The sequence below is a fragment of the Plasmodium gonderi genome (assembly GCF_002157705.1).
Source record: "Plasmodium gonderi DNA, contig: Chr12, whole genome shotgun sequence".
NCBI lineage: Eukaryota > Apicomplexa > Aconoidasida > Haemosporida > Plasmodiidae > Plasmodium > Plasmodium gonderi.
Window position 1 is genome coordinate 306,230 of NW_021628937.1, and position 19,028 is coordinate 325,257.

The 19,028-nt window shown below is 26.5% G+C and overlaps 4 protein-coding genes across 4 annotated transcripts; 2 read left to right on the top strand and 2 right to left on the bottom strand.

Annotated features, from left to right (window-relative positions):
- Positions 1 to 1,530: 1,530 nt before the first annotated feature.
- On the bottom strand, positions 1,531 to 6,021 carry PGO_120440 (hypothetical protein, conserved; the record flags this gene model as incomplete). The annotated part of the gene is made up of 1 exon (XM_028688840.1): positions 1,531 to 6,021. One exon carries the CDS (start codon positions 6,019 to 6,021, stop codon positions 1,531 to 1,533), a length of 4,491 nt encoding a protein of 1,496 aa, XP_028544641.1.
- Positions 6,022 to 7,768: 1,747 nt separating this feature from the next.
- On the top strand, positions 7,769 to 9,505 carry PGO_120450 (hypothetical protein, conserved; the record flags this gene model as incomplete). Its single annotated transcript, XM_028688841.1, has 1 exon — positions 7,769 to 9,505. One exon carries the CDS (start codon positions 7,769 to 7,771, stop codon positions 9,503 to 9,505), a length of 1,737 nt encoding a protein of 578 aa, XP_028544642.1.
- A 942-nt stretch (positions 9,506 to 10,447) lies between these two features.
- Positions 10,448 to 13,470, bottom strand: PGO_120460 (hypothetical protein, conserved; the record flags this gene model as incomplete). Its single annotated transcript, XM_028688842.1, has 8 exons — positions 10,448 to 10,522; positions 10,744 to 10,811; positions 10,936 to 11,099; positions 11,373 to 11,464; positions 11,668 to 11,758; positions 11,939 to 12,024; positions 12,284 to 12,940; positions 13,306 to 13,470. The coding sequence occupies 8 exons, from the start codon at positions 13,468 to 13,470 to the stop codon at positions 10,448 to 10,450; spliced, it is 1,398 nt and encodes a 465-aa protein (XP_028544643.1).
- A 1,771-nt stretch (positions 13,471 to 15,241) lies between these two features.
- Positions 15,242 to 18,370, top strand: PGO_120470 (ABC transporter; the record flags this gene model as incomplete). Its single annotated transcript, XM_028688843.1, has 1 exon — positions 15,242 to 18,370. The coding sequence occupies one exon, from the start codon at positions 15,242 to 15,244 to the stop codon at positions 18,368 to 18,370; it is 3,129 nt and encodes a 1,042-aa protein (XP_028544644.1).
- Between the last annotated feature and the right edge of the window lie 658 nt (positions 18,371 to 19,028).

The window sequence follows — 19,028 nt, forward strand, 5'->3', positions numbered from 1 at the left end:
CTCCACAAATTTTTATAAAAATAATAAAAATAAAAAAAAATTTCATCATCTTTTTAATGTGTATAACAGAATCTTTTTAAATAATTTTTATTTAATCATTATGTATAATTTATAATCCTTTTTTTTTTCCCTTTATGCATAGAGTAAAAATATTTAACATTTAAAGATATCTTAATGTTTACATATATATATTGGTTAATATATGTACATATGAATATCATAAAAACATCCTTAACATTTTTGCAATTTTTTTTTTTTTTTTTTATTTTAAAATTACCAATATTCCCATATATCAGTAAACGTTTTTCTTCATTTTTGATCCGATTTGTGTATTATTAGAAAATTAAATGAAATAGATGATTACAAGAAAAGACTTAAAGAATAAAAATTGTTAAATGACAAAATTGCTTAACAGCAAAATGATGGAATGCAAAAATTTAGTGGGTATAAATCCGCTGCAGTTCCAAGCTGCTAGCAGCATGTACTAAAAGTAGACAAGGTGCCACTAAAAATATTTTAGAAGATTTTTGCTTTCTTTACAAAAAAAGATAAGTAACATATGTGTGCATGTATGTATGTAGCATATTCATACACACGCATGTACACGAACAAATGCACCTAATCCCTCATACGTGTGCAAGTACATAAATACACATGTGTACATATTTTTAAATGAAAATTTATACTTCGCGATTTCTTCAAAAAAGGGTTAAAATATTTTGCAGGAAAGCTGTTTCATATGTTTCGAAAAAAGGTTAAAAACGAGAGAAAAATGCAAATACAACACAGCATGAAAACATTATATAAGACCTCATACATAAGCGTCCTCTTGAACATATGTAGGACGTATATGTAACTTGGTTATGTGTACATTTTTATTAATAACGGGTAGTGGAAGAGGAATTACGTAAGCATATATTCATAAAAACAACGGGTCCTATTGGACGGACATATTATATATCTCCTCTAAAGTCTGTTTCATTGAAAAATAAATTCACCTGCTTGCGTGCAGCATGATTGGTTTGTACATATATGCATACGTGTATATATATATATATATATGTATACACATTCATGTGCATACGCGTATATACACATATGCTTCTTCAATGAAGCTTCGATAAACTACGTCTGATTCTTCATAAAAGACGCTTTAACAATAAAGCTTTTCTTTTGTAAATGTGATAATTAAAAAGAAGGATAAAAGAAAACAATAAAGCAGTGCTGACAGTGATGGTGATGTTGATAGTGATGGCGAGGATGAAGATGGTAGCCATGATAATAAATACATGGGTTAAAATCTTTCGGTAAAAGGACTCGTAGGGTAAAGGCAGACGAACATGCGATCTCTATAATGATGCTGATGCCATCTCATTTTCTAAAGGTAAAGCCTCTTCTTGGGTAGGAGGGTGGAGGGAGTACAAAAAATATATAAAATCGACAGAACAATATAAAAAGAACCATTCAATGTCTTCTCAAACTCGCAGAGGGTGTTAAAACCTAGATGTGAATCAACAAAAACTTGTCAAATTACATATACTTTCGAATATTACTAGAATAACGATCGTTTGGGTTGAAATTTTTATACCTGTTGTTCCTGTAGTCGTTTTCATTATACATTGGATTCATATCATTAACATCTCTGTTGCTAAAAAAATTCCCCAATTTTGCATTCGGTGTTTTATTTTCTGTGTCACTTGCAAAGTGATTAGCATCTGATGATTCCCGATACATGTCATTGTGCATGTACATATTATTATTTTTATTATGATTAGTACTATTTGCATTTAAATCCATACTCATATTTCTATAGCTATGCAAATCATTTTTTAACACATAAGAATCATAATTATTACTACCGATATTACTTGAATGGTATCTATTCGTGTTATGAGTGTAATAATAATCATTTAAATTATCATATTCATCATTCATTAATTTGGAACTCTCCGTTCGATCATATAATCTATTGTATCTCATCCGTTCTGGAGATGGGTAAAAATTGGGGTTTTTCATATCATTTAAAATATGTTGATCATTTTCCAAATTGAACATATGTCCACTTTTATTTTGCATACGTCTCGAATCTACATGATTGTTGTATTCATTTCTTGTGTTCCCATAAGTATTATCATTCATATCATCGTCCTTTCGGTTAAAAATGTTTATTTTCTTTAGGTAAGACCATTTTTTATCAGATTCATTTTGCTTCTTATTATTTTCATTTAAATAATCACCATAATTGGCATAATTTTGATCTTTCATCATATTACTGTTCATATAATAATCGTTGTACATATCATTCTCACTATATTTTTGATTCCCCTTAAAATAATAAGGTGTGGTGTTGTTAATACCACCATTATTTAAATTCATATTATCAATGGGAGAAGTATAAAAATTTCTTACATTTTTCATAGGAGTTTTGTTTAAATAATCATCATTATTGTTCATGTAATTATTGTATCCTTTCATAGGACTTGCAAAATGTTCTCTGTGCTCATTTATCTTACTTTTGTTATATAACAAAGGGTTATTTAAATTTCTTCCTAGATATTCTTTTCCCGTGAATTTATCTCTTCCTCTTAGCGGATGATTATTAAATATATTTTGTTTATGCAAATGTGGATAATCATTACTGTTATCATTAATATTGTATAAAAATATGTTTTTAGGATTTTCCAACACTTTAAGTAATTTTTCATCATCTTTCCTGAAATATTCTTTCATTTTTGTAACTCTATTTAGAGAACTATAAGAGGAATATATAAACGAATTTTTGATCGTTGCCCATTTTATAAATAAGAAATATTCATTTTCATTAAACTTGGCATTTATTACATATACATGTAGTGGGAAAAACAATTTTTTATGATTCTTAATTATGTAAAGAAGATTATATTTAATATACTTATTCAATTTTTTCGTATTCACATATATATAATCATTATATATTTTCCATTCCTCTTTTAGTACAGATTCATTTTTCATATAATTCGAGTAAAACATATATAACGAATTGTTGTTCATATTGTAAGGACTGTTTTTTAACATTTCTAAAGCATCATCATCTAGATATACATTTTTTCTAATTTTGTAAATATACACATTATCTGTTTCTGTGTCTAGTGCTATAAGATGCTTATTATCAGACTTTTCTATGGTAAAAAAGCGAACATTTAAAAAATTCTTATGACTATAATCATCACTTGAGCTGTAATATCTAGGTAATAAAATATTAATAATACTTTCATTCTTTAAATTATATAAATGTTTTTTTACATCTTTTATGTAATTCACAAGCAACTTTTTCATAGAAAACTCTCCATTTGTATTATCATTTCCTATCATATTATTTTCTTCTCCACTTTCTGTACCATATAAATTATTATTCACATCTTTAATAGTTGAAATGTAATTATTAAAATCTTTTATGTTAATATGTAACATATTTTCAAGATTCACATCATCCTCTTCTAAATTATTTCCATTCTCAATTAATCTTTCCAATATTTTTATTTGTTTCATGTTATTTTCTAAATCTGACATGTTGTCTTTTAGAAGATTCATACCACCAATCATGTTATCATCAGTTTTTGACCCTCCTCCTCCTCTTCTACCTCCACCTCCATCATAATCATTATCCACACTTTTATACACATCTGAACTTAAATCGATAATGATAAAATTACAATCATATTTGTAAAAGTAATCATCACTTATATGTTTATTTTTTTTCTTTTTTTTCTTCTTAAACAAATGACTTACGTTTTTCTTCCTTCTCTTTTTTTCTATTTCTCCAGTATACAAATAAATACAATTACTATACAAATGATATTCACAAATGGAATTAAAATAAATAGCCTGATCTATGGAAAATGTTTTGATTAATGAAAAGCTGTTGAGGCTATCATTTTTTAAACTCTTCTCATAAATGTACACATTCCCATTATCATTGAATACTGAATAGCAATTGTTATTTATCCACAAAAAATTCACAAATTGAGAATTGTAACAATTATTTGTAATCTCATAAATAGAAAAATAAAAAAAATTGCAAATATATAACGTTTTACTTGTTAATACTAAACAAAAAAAACCGTTCGGTGCAAATGCAACTTTAATCACTGCACCATTTAAAAATACTCTTTTGCTTAATTCGTAAGAAAATTTTTTATTCTTTTTTGAATAATAATCTATTAACAAATCACAATGACTAATATTACTGTATACAATCTTTCCATATATATATTCAATTTTTCCCGTATTATATCCAAGAACAAAATTGTTTATCAAGTTACAATTATTTGAATTATTATCAAAACATACACATGTCACATATTCACAATTATTCTTTTTGTCCTTCAATAAATGTGATGGAGAATTATATACGTACTCCTTTACATCAGACAATTTGTATAACTCCTTCCTGTGCATATCTACACTATCGGAAACTGTTGTTGCGTCTTCTTTGTTCCTCACAGGACTATATTCATGCTTATTTTCTTCTCTTTCTCGTGCATACTTTTCTGAAAATTCATTTTCATCGTATATAAATTGTCTCGGATTTTCATCATTAATGACTATATCTGGATATTTCTTTTTAATATTTTTCAATATATTTGATATCAATATATCTGTATATTTTATGTGCTCCTTTTTTTCATATCCCAAAATTAAACTACTAACTTGTACTCTCTCATTTTTTATTTCTATATTACCAATCACATTGTTCATATTCTTTTCTAACTGCTTAAAATTTATGAATATCATTTGTGCTTTTCCTGAAAAAAGGATATCTTGAATTAATTCCCCTTCTTCGTTTATACTATTTTCAAATTTTTTTAAAAATTCAGTGTACTCACTGGTGTTGTTGCTTCTTCCATCTCCTCCATCTGAGTATTCATTACATCCATCATTTGCTGAAGAATTTCCTGAAAAAAATGAACCAAAGAAAAAGTTTCCAATTCTTCTACAAGAATCTATGAATCTACCACCCATTAATCCAACACCTTTTCTGCTCTTTTCATTATTCAGTATACGATATAATTCTTCTTCTTTTGTTCTAATTTCTTTTAATTTGTAATCATAATCAAAACTATGAATAAATGGTAAAATAGATGACAATATTATAATCCCATTATCATTGGTATTATAATTACAGTCAACACAATTATATACAAAATATGGAGGTATGTATTTTCTTCTTGATAGAAAATCATGATTAATCAGCCTTGGATCTTCATGCTTTTTTAAATATTTCATATAATCAATTACATTTGTATCAAAGTAATTTGTTAATGAATAATTTTTTATATATGTGTAATCTAAAAAGTTAAAATGAAATATTTTACTTAAAAACATAAAAATGTTCTTTATCCAATCTTTTAATGAAAAAAAGGTGTTACACATGTGTATTAACATATTGTCTGATTCTATCATATTTTCAATTATAGTATTCTTATTTTCATCTAATGTATATTTAATTTTCATATTTCCATCTTCCTCCTTTTCATCCTTATTTATTTTAAATTTATAATATGCGTTATCATTTAGGTATACATATTCTTCATTTTCTCTTACCATATTACAAGTAAGACGACGTGGCTTCTCTTCTATTTGATAATAATTATTCTCTAAATCTGTTTGATTTGTTATATATTCATACACATTTTTCTTATTCGCATGAATATAATATACTACTTCATTTACTTTAGCTAACTCATTAATGCTGCTCCTTTTTGAATTCATTTCTCGCTTCTTAATATCTTTATCACTTTCATTTTTTAACCTTTTGGAATATAAAAATTTGTCATCTTTCTCAAAACCACTTAAAGTGTTGCTATATTTCTCATATTTACTTTTTAAATAAAAATCTTTTTCATATTTCTCTCTCCCGAAATGTCTTTCTTCGTCTTTCTTATTAATCAAATCCTTGTTTAATGTGTAATCATTATTACTGTGTCCATCAATTTTATGAATTCTTTGCATGAAATCGTACTCCTCACTGAAGTCATTCATTTTTCCCTCGCGCCGCCTTGCGGCTCGTCAACTTGTAGTTATTTTTTAATGCAACTTCAGCTTAATCCTGTTATCTGTTCTCTTTTATCTTTTTTCTCTTCTCTTTTCTCTCTTCTATTTTCTTCTTTTTTTTTTTTTTTATTATTTTATTTTTTTTTTTACATTTTAGTTATGGTTCATTTACTCATATATAATGGGGAATTTTCCTGCATGTTTCTCAAACTTTCCTGCTATGCGTCCTAGACTTGTGTATCCTGAGATTGTTACAGATATACTAACCTTATATTAATTTCACTTCGAAATGACACAAATAAGAGAAATGAAAAAAAAAAAAAAAAAAAAAAAAAAAAAAAGCTCTTGCTAATTGTTTTCATTATTTTTATTATGACATGTTAAAAATAATCCTTTTAAAGAACATAAAATGGGATAACAATTTGGTTTTGAACGTAAAATCCCAAATATGGGGGAAAAAAAAAAAAAAAAAAAAAAAAAGGGATATATATTACAATTTTTAAAAAGGTTTTGGGACACAGTAAAAAGCTAGTATATATAAATGAATTGGCATTTTTAACAATCATAGGATTATCATAAAAAGGTTTCTTCCCAAAATGCACTTTTTAAATTTTTTCTCACTTGAAGAAAAACGCATTTTTTACTAGAAAGCAAATTTTTTCCCCTATATGTGTTTCTTCCTCAGAATTCCCCTATCTTTCCCCTTTTTTATTTTTTTTTTTTTTTTTTTGTATTAGCAAGAAAAATACATAAAAGTGTGTGCGCTTATGCATATGTATATATATACATACATAAATACATATATGCATATATACATAAATACATATATGCATATATACATAAATACATGTATACATATAGGGACTTACAAATATATGTTTCCCATCATCCTTTTCTATCAAATTCACGTATAATAAAAAATATAAAAATAAAAGAGTAGTGTGGGAATAGGAAAAAAAAAAAAAAATTTAAACCGGAAAAAAAAAAAAAAAAAAAAAAAAGGTAAATGCATTTCAAAACGTATAGATAGAGAAACATTTATATTAATAATTTTTAAGCAATGTGTTGAAGAATACATATCCCATTTATTTTCTCAAGCACTCACAGTATTCCTATTAATAGTTTATTGTGCTCTTAACATATAATTAAAGAACAATTTTGTTTAACCCTCTTAGGAGAGTTGTTCAAAAGAAATATTTTGGGCAGTATGGGTGGGGTGTTATTTACACCTATATTGAAATTATCAATATGTAAATTTCCATTCATTTGGAGAAGGATAGGAAGAGAGGCAGGATAAGTTTATTCTATCCTTCATAATACTCAAAGGGGAAAGGAAAACGATCCACAACAAAATATATATAATAAGATAGCCCTTTAGTTTTTTTACAAAATGAACAGAAAAAAAAAAAAAAAAAAAAAGAGAGCAGAGGAGAGTCAGATTAAGATAGATGCAGATCGATAATGGTGGACGAGAAAAAGCTAACGAGAATTAAATCTAAAATAAAATATGCTTTTCTTTTTTTTCATATTTTGACAAAATTAAAAAACAACTTCGAACAAAAATTTTAAATATCCTTTTTTTTTTTTTTTTTTTTTTTTTTTTTTTTTGGTATAACCTTTTTTCTATTATGTTCTAAACTTACACATAGAATTGTATTCATAAAAAAGTAGGAAAGTAAATTGACTTTATTTTTTTTATTTTTTTTTTTTTTTTTTCCTCGCCACCACAACTTCAATGCATCTTTGCCGATTTAAATTGCACAGTTGCAAACCTGTAGCTAGGAAAAAGTTACACATTTTTAGCGATGAACAAAGTTACGTAAACAATTTGACCCATTTGTATATATACAATCAATTAGACGAAAAGATAATAAATAAGAAAAAAAAATGCGATGAAAATATAAACAAATATGTAGGAAAAATAGCTATACATTTAAAATTAAACAAAGAAAATTGTAATATAATATTTTCCTTACCCACGTTTTTAGACATATTTTTTTTTAATTATTTCAAATTTAATTTGAAATCGAAATTAATTTTTCTCAGCAATTTTTTCAACATTAAGACGCAAAAAAAAAATCATTTTTCTTTAAAGCACGAAAAATTTGAGAAAAAAAAAGTGGAAATTTTAACACATTTATGTAAAACTTTAGTAAACTCTAATTTACAGTATGTACATGAAATACGCCAAAAATATATAAACAAACATTCTAAGTTACGCAGTAGCAATAAAAAAGAAAACAACATTTATCAGAACAAGGTTAATTACATTTTGCACACTCCTATTCCAGTATATAACAAAACATTCTTGCAAGATTTACTAAATCAAACACATAATTTAAAAGATTTATGCATTGTTATATACATTATAAGAAATGTAATTCTATTTCACACATTCGATTACAGTACAATACTAGACTCTGTGTTGAGAAAAGTTTATTTATATTTTAATGAAATATCCATATCAGTAAAAAACAACTATGAGCACAACTTGACAATCTTCTCTCCCCCAACTACAAGTGATAAAAACAAAATAGAAAAAACGAAAACGGTAAAGATTCGGGATCTCATTTATTCCTTCTACCAACTTACTTACCTCCACAAGGGAAATAAAATTCAGTTTCTTTTTTTAAAAATATTGATCATACTTGGCAGAAATTATGCCTACATTGGGCTGCAAAATCAAGACACTTCATTGAATGGTAGAAATGGCACTAACGAAATTTCTACACCAACCCTACATAACCCACACAGAACACCCATCGCAAATAATCTATACCTGTCAAACAAAGACATTGAACAGTTATTTTACCTTCTCAGCAAAAATTCCTATCTGAAGCTCCACTTTATGCATCCCTTAGTTATACAGTTTTATATAAAGCTATTCTCGTTAGACCCTTCAGTCATCTATTTCAACAAATTAATTATAAAAAATAATAATTCGAATTATATATTCTGCCCGATTACTTTGTTTCCAAAATGTACTTTATCCTACTTGGAATTTTTAAAAAAAGAAGATGTAAAAAATTATTTTCACATCTTTTATCAAACTATATGCATTAAATATTTGTTAAAAAGGAAAATAACATTTCAAGAAAAGTTCAATAACTTTCACGATTTCGTATGCAGAAACATGTCTCATAAAATATATGTGAACCATTCTGTATTTTACAAAAATATAATTAACAAAATAATCAACCGTTCTTTTAACCTATATATAACCAAAGTCAAGAGACGAAGGGGACGGGAAGAAAAACGACACAGTAATAATAAATGGATCAAACAAATTATGAACACTTTATATAATAAATTTTCAGAAAATTATATTTATGATTTTACCAAATGTAAGTTTTTTTATTTAATATATATAAGAAGAATAATGAGTGCAAACAGACGAAATGGAATGATACTTGAAAAAAAATCCACATCATTTTTGCCGAAGCAAACAAAAAAAAAGAAAAAAAAGGTATAAAAAAATTTTTACTCTATCAGCACTAAGACCTGTGTGGTAAGCGTATGTGTAAATTAAACAAAAGGAAGGAGAGAGTATAATTTGTTCACTTTCCTCTCCATTTTAACAAGTAATTATTTTTCTTATATTTTCTGTGTTTGTAATTTTTTTTGCATGGTTTGGATTTTCCAAAAAACCGTTCCTCATTTATTCCCCCAATTTTGTCTTTCAATCATGTTTAATTCTTGTTTAATTCATGTTTAATTCATTTTTTTTTTTTTATCCATGTGATGAAATCCTACATGCTTACTGGAGTTCGTGCTTTTTTCACTTCCTTCGCATTAGCTCCTCATATATGAGTTCATCATGTGCATGAACAATTTTTACAAATAGTAAACCTTGCATTTGCATTTATTTCATTTGATTAATGTCAAATTTGATGAATAAAAGCACGATTTGTTGTTTATTTTTTATTTACTTTTTATTTGCTCTGTATTTGCTGTTTATTTGCTGTTTATTTTCTGCCTATTTTAAGTTTATTGTTAACTGTTTATTATTTACTGTGTATTATTTACCGTGTATTATTTACTGTGTATTATTTACTGTTTATTGTTTTTTGTTTATAACATTAACAATTAATTAGGTAATGATATACGAATGGTATTAAAAAAGTTGGGAACATAATAATGGGATATGGTATTCAAAAAAAAGAAAAGAAAAAAGGGTATACATTTCAAAAAAATTAATAAAAAAAATGTGCGCTTTACAAATAGTATTTGTACTATAATCACATGTGGGTTATTGTAAACAGAAAAAAAAAAATATATATATTAGTAATTGCCATAGTGGGGTAGACACAGAGTCAACCGTAATGGTAACTACAAACTTGAGTCCGAGGAATTACTCAAAAATTGTTCAAGTAGCAACACTTCATTTCTTGTGTGTACAAAAACAGGTATTCATTTAATTTTTCAGAAAATCTGCAATGTCTTTTAAATTCTGATAATACTTCATAAACTTTTGTGTGTTCTCAAATCCCTGTTCAGGTAAGAACGAAAAAAAAAAAAAAAAAAGGAAATAAATGATCAGCTGGAAATGATAAAAAAAGAGTAATTAGACAAAAAAAAAAAAAAAAAAAAAAAAAATGCAATATTGTTCACACACATTAAACATTCCCATCCACTACATTCTTCTGCCACTTTACAAAATTACAATTGTTCCTTTGTTATTTTGTCAGTTTGCTATTTTCCCATTCTTACCCTCTTCAAGCCGTTCAATTCATCCAGCACTTGAGCATTCCTCGTAGTTGCAATCCATTTATTTGCGCCTACAAATATTAACATAAAAATATACACACAAATATAAATATGTAAAAACTGCAAGAAAAAGAAAGGTAAAGGAGAAATTTCAAAAAATGAAAAATATGCTCATCACATTTAATGATAACTTACGGAAAAAGGAAAAAAAAAACTCAAACATTAGAACATCAATTACGAATTTTTTTCTGAAAAAAGCTAACACTTTTATTGTATCCTCAATTGAATATGTTCGACATGCCTGGATCAAAACTTTGTGCTTTGAAAGGTAATCTAGCAGTGACAGCATTCCATCCGGACTAAGCGTTGCAAAAAAAAAAAAATAAAATAAAATAAAATAAATAAATAAAATAATAAAATAAAATAATAAAATAAAATAATAAAATAAAATAATAAAATAAAATAATAAAACAAGATAATAAAATAAATCGGTAAAAATAATATCTAGTATATATGCCTTGTGAATTGCGTGAATAGAAATTACTGCCTACATTGTGTAAGCAGTTTTTTCTTTATATTTAGCCTCTTTCTTCTTAAGAATTTGCTCTAAAAAGTCTCTCTAGTGTAATTACTGTTTTTTTATCATCCTTATGAGAGCCTCATTATATTTGAATGTTTTTAAATATTGATTTATTTCTTCGTCTGTGTATGAAAACGTCTCCTCCTAAAATGGATATAAAACATGAAATGTGCACATGTGTATAAGCGTACGAATAAACAAAAAAAAAAAAAAAAAAAAGTGCTCATAAAATTTGCATAAACAGTTATCTTTTGTCCAGAACAATAGTATGTTTTCTCTGCTCTGTTCTTCGCTTTTCCCTTTTTTGTATGTTTTTTCCTCGCCAGCTGTTTATCTCATATGCATACCTGAATGTCTATAATAAATCGACTGTCCTTGTGCTTAATTTTTTTTTTTTTTGCCTTCTCATTGTAAACTTCGATAAGCCATTTTCCATTCCTATTTGGGGAAAACATAAAAAATATATATATATTTATAAGTTCATATTTGTACATATTTACAAAATAAACGCAGGCATAAAGCACACTCAAAAAGTATACAACATAAATTTGTTACACCGAATGTACACAACGAATTTCACAACAAAAATAACATTTTTTCCTCATGAAAAAAATTTACATTTCTCCTAGTACTAGTACACCATTTGAAAATTCAGCAGATTTGGGGGAATTCAAAAAATTTGCTATGCTCACTACTTTTATTTTCTACATGAGGAGAAGGGGAAGAAAAAAAAAAAAAAAAAAAAGGGATCATTTAAAAAGATTTATATGGATGACGCTTGTGCAGTTATCTTCCATGCCAGGATCTGTTAAATATAGACATGCGAATTTAGTACGGGCTATATATACATATATATATATATATATATAAATACACCACTTTGCACACACAGCACGTGAACTGAAGTTTCTCTCCTTTTTTTCAATAAAAATGAATATAAGTACGTTGCTAATGCACCCATACCTTAGTGCCCTTGTAAAAAGGATCCAAGAAATATACAGATAAATCTAAACTAGCAACAACAAGAAAATGCTTAAAACTTGTCAAATGGAAACAAGTCTTGGGAGAAATTATGAGATCCTTTACAAATTCTAACTTTTCTAATGTATAAAATTTAATTACATTTTTAACAGATAAAACTATATATTCATTTTTAAAAATGTTTAAACATTCTATTGGTTCTTCTAATTCTATTTTATTTATATTCTTATTCAAATTTAAATCATAAAAGTAAACATAACCATCATAACTTGAACTAATTAAATGTGAATTACTATTATTATTAAACGTATACAAACAAATACTTGTTATATTATCAATGTGATAATCTAGCGTATGTTCACAACTCCCTTCCCAAATATTCCATATTTTAATGGTAAAATCACGTGAACATGAATATAAATGTTGAAAATTTGAACTAAAAATTAAATCATTAACTGCTGATTTATGTCCACACATACTTTTTATTCTATCAAAACAAAATAGACCTATCAGTTCTATATTCCCATTCTCAAGACCAATACCTAACATCTTATCATCTCGAAATTTCAATTTGCTTATACTTTCTGTGCACTTATATTTCTTATTTAAATTCTCTCCAGTTATGCTATGCAGCAGCACCTAACGGAAAAAAAAAAAAAAAACACACAATTTTCTTAAAGTGTACAAAACTCATAATATAAGTAATCTAAGTTTTCATAAAAAATATCATTTTTACATCTCCTCTCATGGTACAAATTGTATAGGCACATGCATGAGAACACAGACGTGTGTATATATTCAAAAAGTGCTCAAGTGCCTTAATGTATATTATATATTGCTCTTTGTTCTTTTTGAGTGATCGTCTTAATGAATATTATATATTGCTCTTTGTTCTTTTTGGGTGATCGTCTTAATGAATATTATATTTTCATTTTATTTTTTTCTTTTTTGGTGTGAGGAAGGTAAATCCTCATTCCACCTTCCCTTTTCTTTTTCTGTATTACCATATTATTGCAACCAATGGCAATATACTTATTACAAATACTTATAGATTTAATACTTCCTTTTTCATTTCCTGCTTTTAAAACTTTAAAGTCAAATAGGTAATCATTGGTTTCATTTTTTCTTTTTCTTTTCTGTGTTAGTATTACAGGTGGAAATTTTGACATTTTTTCTCTTGTACTGTTGTTAATGTAGTTTTGGAATAGAAAATGTTTTTTTAAAACATGGAATGGCAGGGAAAGGCACAGAAAACTTAAGTAAAAAAAAATTAATTATTTTGTTATTTCTTGTTCAGTACATTTTCCTCATTCAATAAATATGTATATGTAATCTTTATGTACTTACAAATGGATGTACATATTACATATATACATTTGCAAAATGCCATAATATTCCATGTTTTACGCGTTTGATATAACAATGTGAGGACGTAAAATAAAAAAAAAAAAAAAAAAAAAAAAACAGTTTTGACGCCTATTCCTATTCTCTTTCTATGACTTTTTTTTCTTTTTCCCCTTTTCAAAAGTAACTAATTCGATTGAAGTAAACGAATAAAAACAAACATGTATTTTTATATAGCTCGTAGGTAAAGCTCATATTCGTGTTGTACATTTATGCCCTTTTTCCTATGTAAAAAAAAAAAAAAAAAAAAAAAAAAAAGTAAAATGTAAATAATACATATGCATTATATAAAAAAGAGCAACAAGATATGTTCAAATGAAAATTAGATATGCTGTTGCCCCCTCTCCTCTGTCCCAATGGTATTACATAATTTTTGAAATTTTTCAAAAGACCTTATAAGCAACGTCCATATATGTTTAGGTATATTAATCTGTACAAATGCCCTATTTTTTTTTTTTTTTTTTTTTTTTTTTTTTTTTGCCTTTTTATTTAAAAATATAGAAACCATTTGTTTTCCGTTTTTCATACTTTTCCTTTGTTCAAAACATATCTGTATATACATGCAAGAACTTGTATATATATTTTATATATATTATATATATATATATTTTTTTTTTGTGATTTTTTCTTTCCCCCTCCATCCCAAACCATTGTTGTGTATTTTTTTTGTGACCTTCCATGCAATGTTGCCACCTGCACATGCAACAGTGTTATTGCTCTAAATTATATTGATTCATTATAAGCAAAAATATGTATACACGCATATACATTTTTACATATACATATAATATTCGCTTTTCAAAAATGTAGAATAATGCTTATCATGTATTTAAAGTAAACACTTGCTATTTTTTTTTTTTTTTTTTTTTTTTTTTTTTTACTCCTTTTCCCGTTGATGTGGGGGTGGCATATAAGCTTACTCACTTTGTTATTTTTTTTATTATTGTTTTATTTTTTTTATTTTTTCTATTTTTGATTATAATGTGAAGAAAGTTTTTATATATTAGCATTTTTTCATACATATTTCTATCCTTTTTTACAGTTTTTTATTATTTTCCTTTTTTTTATAACATTTTAAACAGAGTTCACAGTTGCTCTATCTCAATAAATATAATAGCGTCCAATAACTAAATTCATGACAATATTTATACCATATGGATAAATAATACATACATAGAAAAAAGCAGATGCTCATAATACATAATAAACAACCTGTTTTAGTGATTTTTTTTTTTTTTTTTTTTTTTTAAAAAGTGAGTAAAAACTCATTTGTGTATGAATTTGAAAAGGTCATAAAAAACCAAGTCTCACAATTGGAGATCTAAAGAAAGTAGGATGTTTTCTTTCTTCGTGCATATCTTGACCTGTGATTATTAGACGCTTTCCCCATGTGATATATACATTAACAAATACATGCATATAAGTGTGAATATACATGCTTACACACATATGTATGTATTTTGTATGTGATTGTGGAGGAATACACATGTTCACATGCGCTACACATATAGGGAAGAAAAAATACACATCTAAAATATGCAAAGTTACAAAAGTTTCAAGAAAAATTCACTACTATCAAAACATTTTTTTTGTCAACATGCATCAACTTTAAAAAGAAAAAAAAGTCTCTTAATTTCCGAAGACACCAAAAGAAACCAAAGAGTAGTAGAACAAATTTATCTTACATTAGCAGATAGTCATTACATCTGTAAGAAGAAACAAAATGAATTCTTTTCCTTCTCCTTAAAAAAAATCATTTTCTCATATATATTACACAAAATAAAAAATATAGGAAAAGTGCATGGTTGGACGAGCAGTACAATAACTAATCAGAACAATTCCCATATTCATGCTCAAGTTAGAAATAATACTCAGAAATTTCATTCTTTCAACTCTTATCACGATAAGTTCCATCGTCACAATCATAGCCTTTCAAAAAATGAAATATCCCACAACTGCATTCACCCTTATATGGACTATCCGAGGAATGCCAGAAAAAAATTTTTAGCACATAACTACCAACGCAAAACTAAACGTAACTTAAAAAACTGTAAAAATGAAAAACTGAATCTTGAAAAATTTCATTCATGTCAATACACAAAATGCAACAAGACTCTGTATCCGAATTATTATCCTTTCGAAAAGGGAATAACAAACAGGTATCAATACTTCTCATATGTGTCTTTTAAACAGTTCGGGACGGATGTTCAGAAGGGGAGGGATAAAAAGAAACAAACTGATTGCCTGAATAAGGTCAGGCAAAAGGGAGACGAAGCAGAAGGAAGCATACACATAACAAGCAGTTACATTGATGTTGATCTTAATGATTGTGAAATTCATACCAACCATTGCAGTAATATAGATAATACACACCTAATCTGTAAGAACGAAAAAAGGGAAACCAAAAATGCACATCCAGAGGAAAGAGAACAAGTTTTTTCTCCCCCAAAAAATGTCCCTAATAGTAGTAGTAGCAGCAGTAGTAGCAGTAGAAGTGGAGATGATAAAAATTTCTCACCGAATGAAGAGTACGAACATTTAAAAGTTAAGGAACTTGAAAAAATTTTACATAATTTAGAAAAGTTGTACGAAAATAAGAACAGCAGAATTAATATAAATATAAAAATATTAGTATATGTGTTTAAAAATTTTATACATAAGAATAAGGAATTAAAAATAAAGATTTTTTTTTCCTTTATTTTTTTATTATGTTCCAAAATATCTATTATATATACTCCAATATTATTATCGTCCTTTATTGAAAATGTAAATTTACAAAAAAGTTTAAATAACAAATTGGATTCATCTTTTTTCAACAATAACTCCAGTGTAATGATTTTACTCTCTTATGTACTTTCACGCATCCTATCGTCAAGTTTAAACGAATTAAGAAATAGTGTCTTTAGTACCATAAGTCAAAGAATATCAACTTATGTAAGTAAGTTATTTTTTTACAAAATTCACAATTTAAATCTGAGTTATATATTATCCAAAAAAAATGGGGAATTGTCTTTTATTTTTAATAGAGGATGTAAAAGTATTACAAACTTATTGAACGTCTTAGTATTTCAAATTATTCCTATTATTATAGAATTTGTTTTATATTTATATATACTAACATACAAAATACATTACAGTGTTTCTCTTGTTACTTGTTTGAATATGTTATTATACATCATTTTTACAACCCTAGTTACGAAAAGAAGAACTATTATTAGAAAATATATGAACAAGTCAGAACAAAATACATTCAACATATTTTTAGATTCTATACAAAATATAGAACAAGTAAAATATTATACAAATGAAATGCATGAATTAAAAAAATTTATAAAAGAACAAAAAAAATTTGAAAAAGAAGCTATTAATGTTCAAAAATCTTTATCTTTCCTAAATTTTGGACAACAAATTATTTTAAATTTTAATTTATTTCTGTGTTTATATCTAACTTATATAAATATAGCTAATGATATATTCCCATTTAGTTATCTCATATTAGTGAATACTCTCCTGTTTCAGCTAGCTATGCCACTAAATATGTTTGGAACCATTTACAGAGAAACAAAACTTAGTTTAGTAGACATAGAATGTATGATCAAAATTCTTGTCAAAAAAATACAATCCATGGATTACACAAGCAAATTAGAAATACAAACTGGAAATATCAAATTTGAAAACGTTTCATTTAAGTATCCAATCTTAGATGAAAAAAAAAAACAATCGGATATTCATATCAATGGGGATGAAAAAAATTCAAAAAATGAAAAGGGATTATTTCTCAACATCTTTACAAAGTTGAAAAATATGCTTTTTTTTCAAAAAAAATTCATAAATCCGATCATCGATTCTGTAATTCCTCCAAAAAATGATGAAATAAAAAACAATCTAAAAAGTGCAATTAAGGAGAATGTAAATGCAACTGTATACCCATTTAAAATCCGTTCTCAAAACGGAGAAACCAACATGAAGGAAAATAATAACTACATTTTCCAAAACTTCACGTGTAACATAGGACATGGAGAAAAAGTAGCCATCATAGGAAAAAGTGGATTGGGAAAAAGTACACTTATAAAACTGCTGCTAAAATTTTACGAAATAAATAGTGGTAACATATATATTGATAACAAAAATATCAAGAATATTAATTTATATACATTAAGAAAAAGCATAAGTGTAGTACCACAAGACACCATACTATTTAACAACACAATTTCTTATAATATAAAATATGGGAATTTTCAATGCACAGATCAGCAAATGATGGATGCATGTATTCAATCAGAATTGCATGAAAAAATTTTACAAATGGATAAGCAATATGACACGCTTGTTGGAGAAAGAGGTACCAAATTGTCTATTGGGGAAAAGCAAAGAATATGCATAGCTAGATGTTTTTTAAAAAATTCCAAAATTGTTGTTTTAGATGAACATGCAAGTAATCTCGATAATGAAAATAAAAAGTGTATAGAAAAAGCTCTACAAAAATTATGCAATGGAAAAACTACCTTCTTAATTACGCACGTAATGGAAAATTTACAAAATATGGATAAAATTATTTTCTTCAGTGGAAACAATAACATATATGTTGGTAATCATAACGAATTGATGACTGGAAATACATTTTACCGAGAGTTTTATGATTCCAAAAATAATCAACTCATATGATCAACTCATATGATCAACTAATATGATCAACTAATATGATCAACTGTATATGATCAACTAATATGGTCAACTGTATATGATCAACTAATATGATCAACTAATATGATCAACTGCATATGCTCTATAATGGAGAAAAAAAAAAAAAATAATGTGATGTCTGTTCATCCAACACAGGCCACTTGGTAGTGCCTTTCCCTTCTTACAATTTACTCAAGCGCTTTTTTTTTTTTTTTTTTTTTTTTTCTTTTTTTATCACCATCACTGATGTTATGCATACATATCAATATTTAATCATGTCTCTGTCTTCATAGTCATTTCTGATTTTCTATTTATTTACTCCAAAATGTTGTGTATACAGATTTGCATAACACATTTCTATAATTTAGTATGTATGCCTACTTAGCACTTTTTCTTTTTTTTAAATGTATTTGTTTTAAAACTAATTGGTGAAATGTGCAAATTAGTTTTTTTTTTTTTTTTTTCTTTTCTTTTCCTTTTTTGCACATTCCCCAGTTTTTGCAAATTTGAATTTTTCATTTATTATACTTTTTTCATCACGAATGTGAAGAGAGTAAAATTGATGTGTTTGAACGGTGTTCAAAGAGCGATTTAATTGGTGCAATTAAATCCTCATAGAAAAAGACAAAAAAAAAAAAGA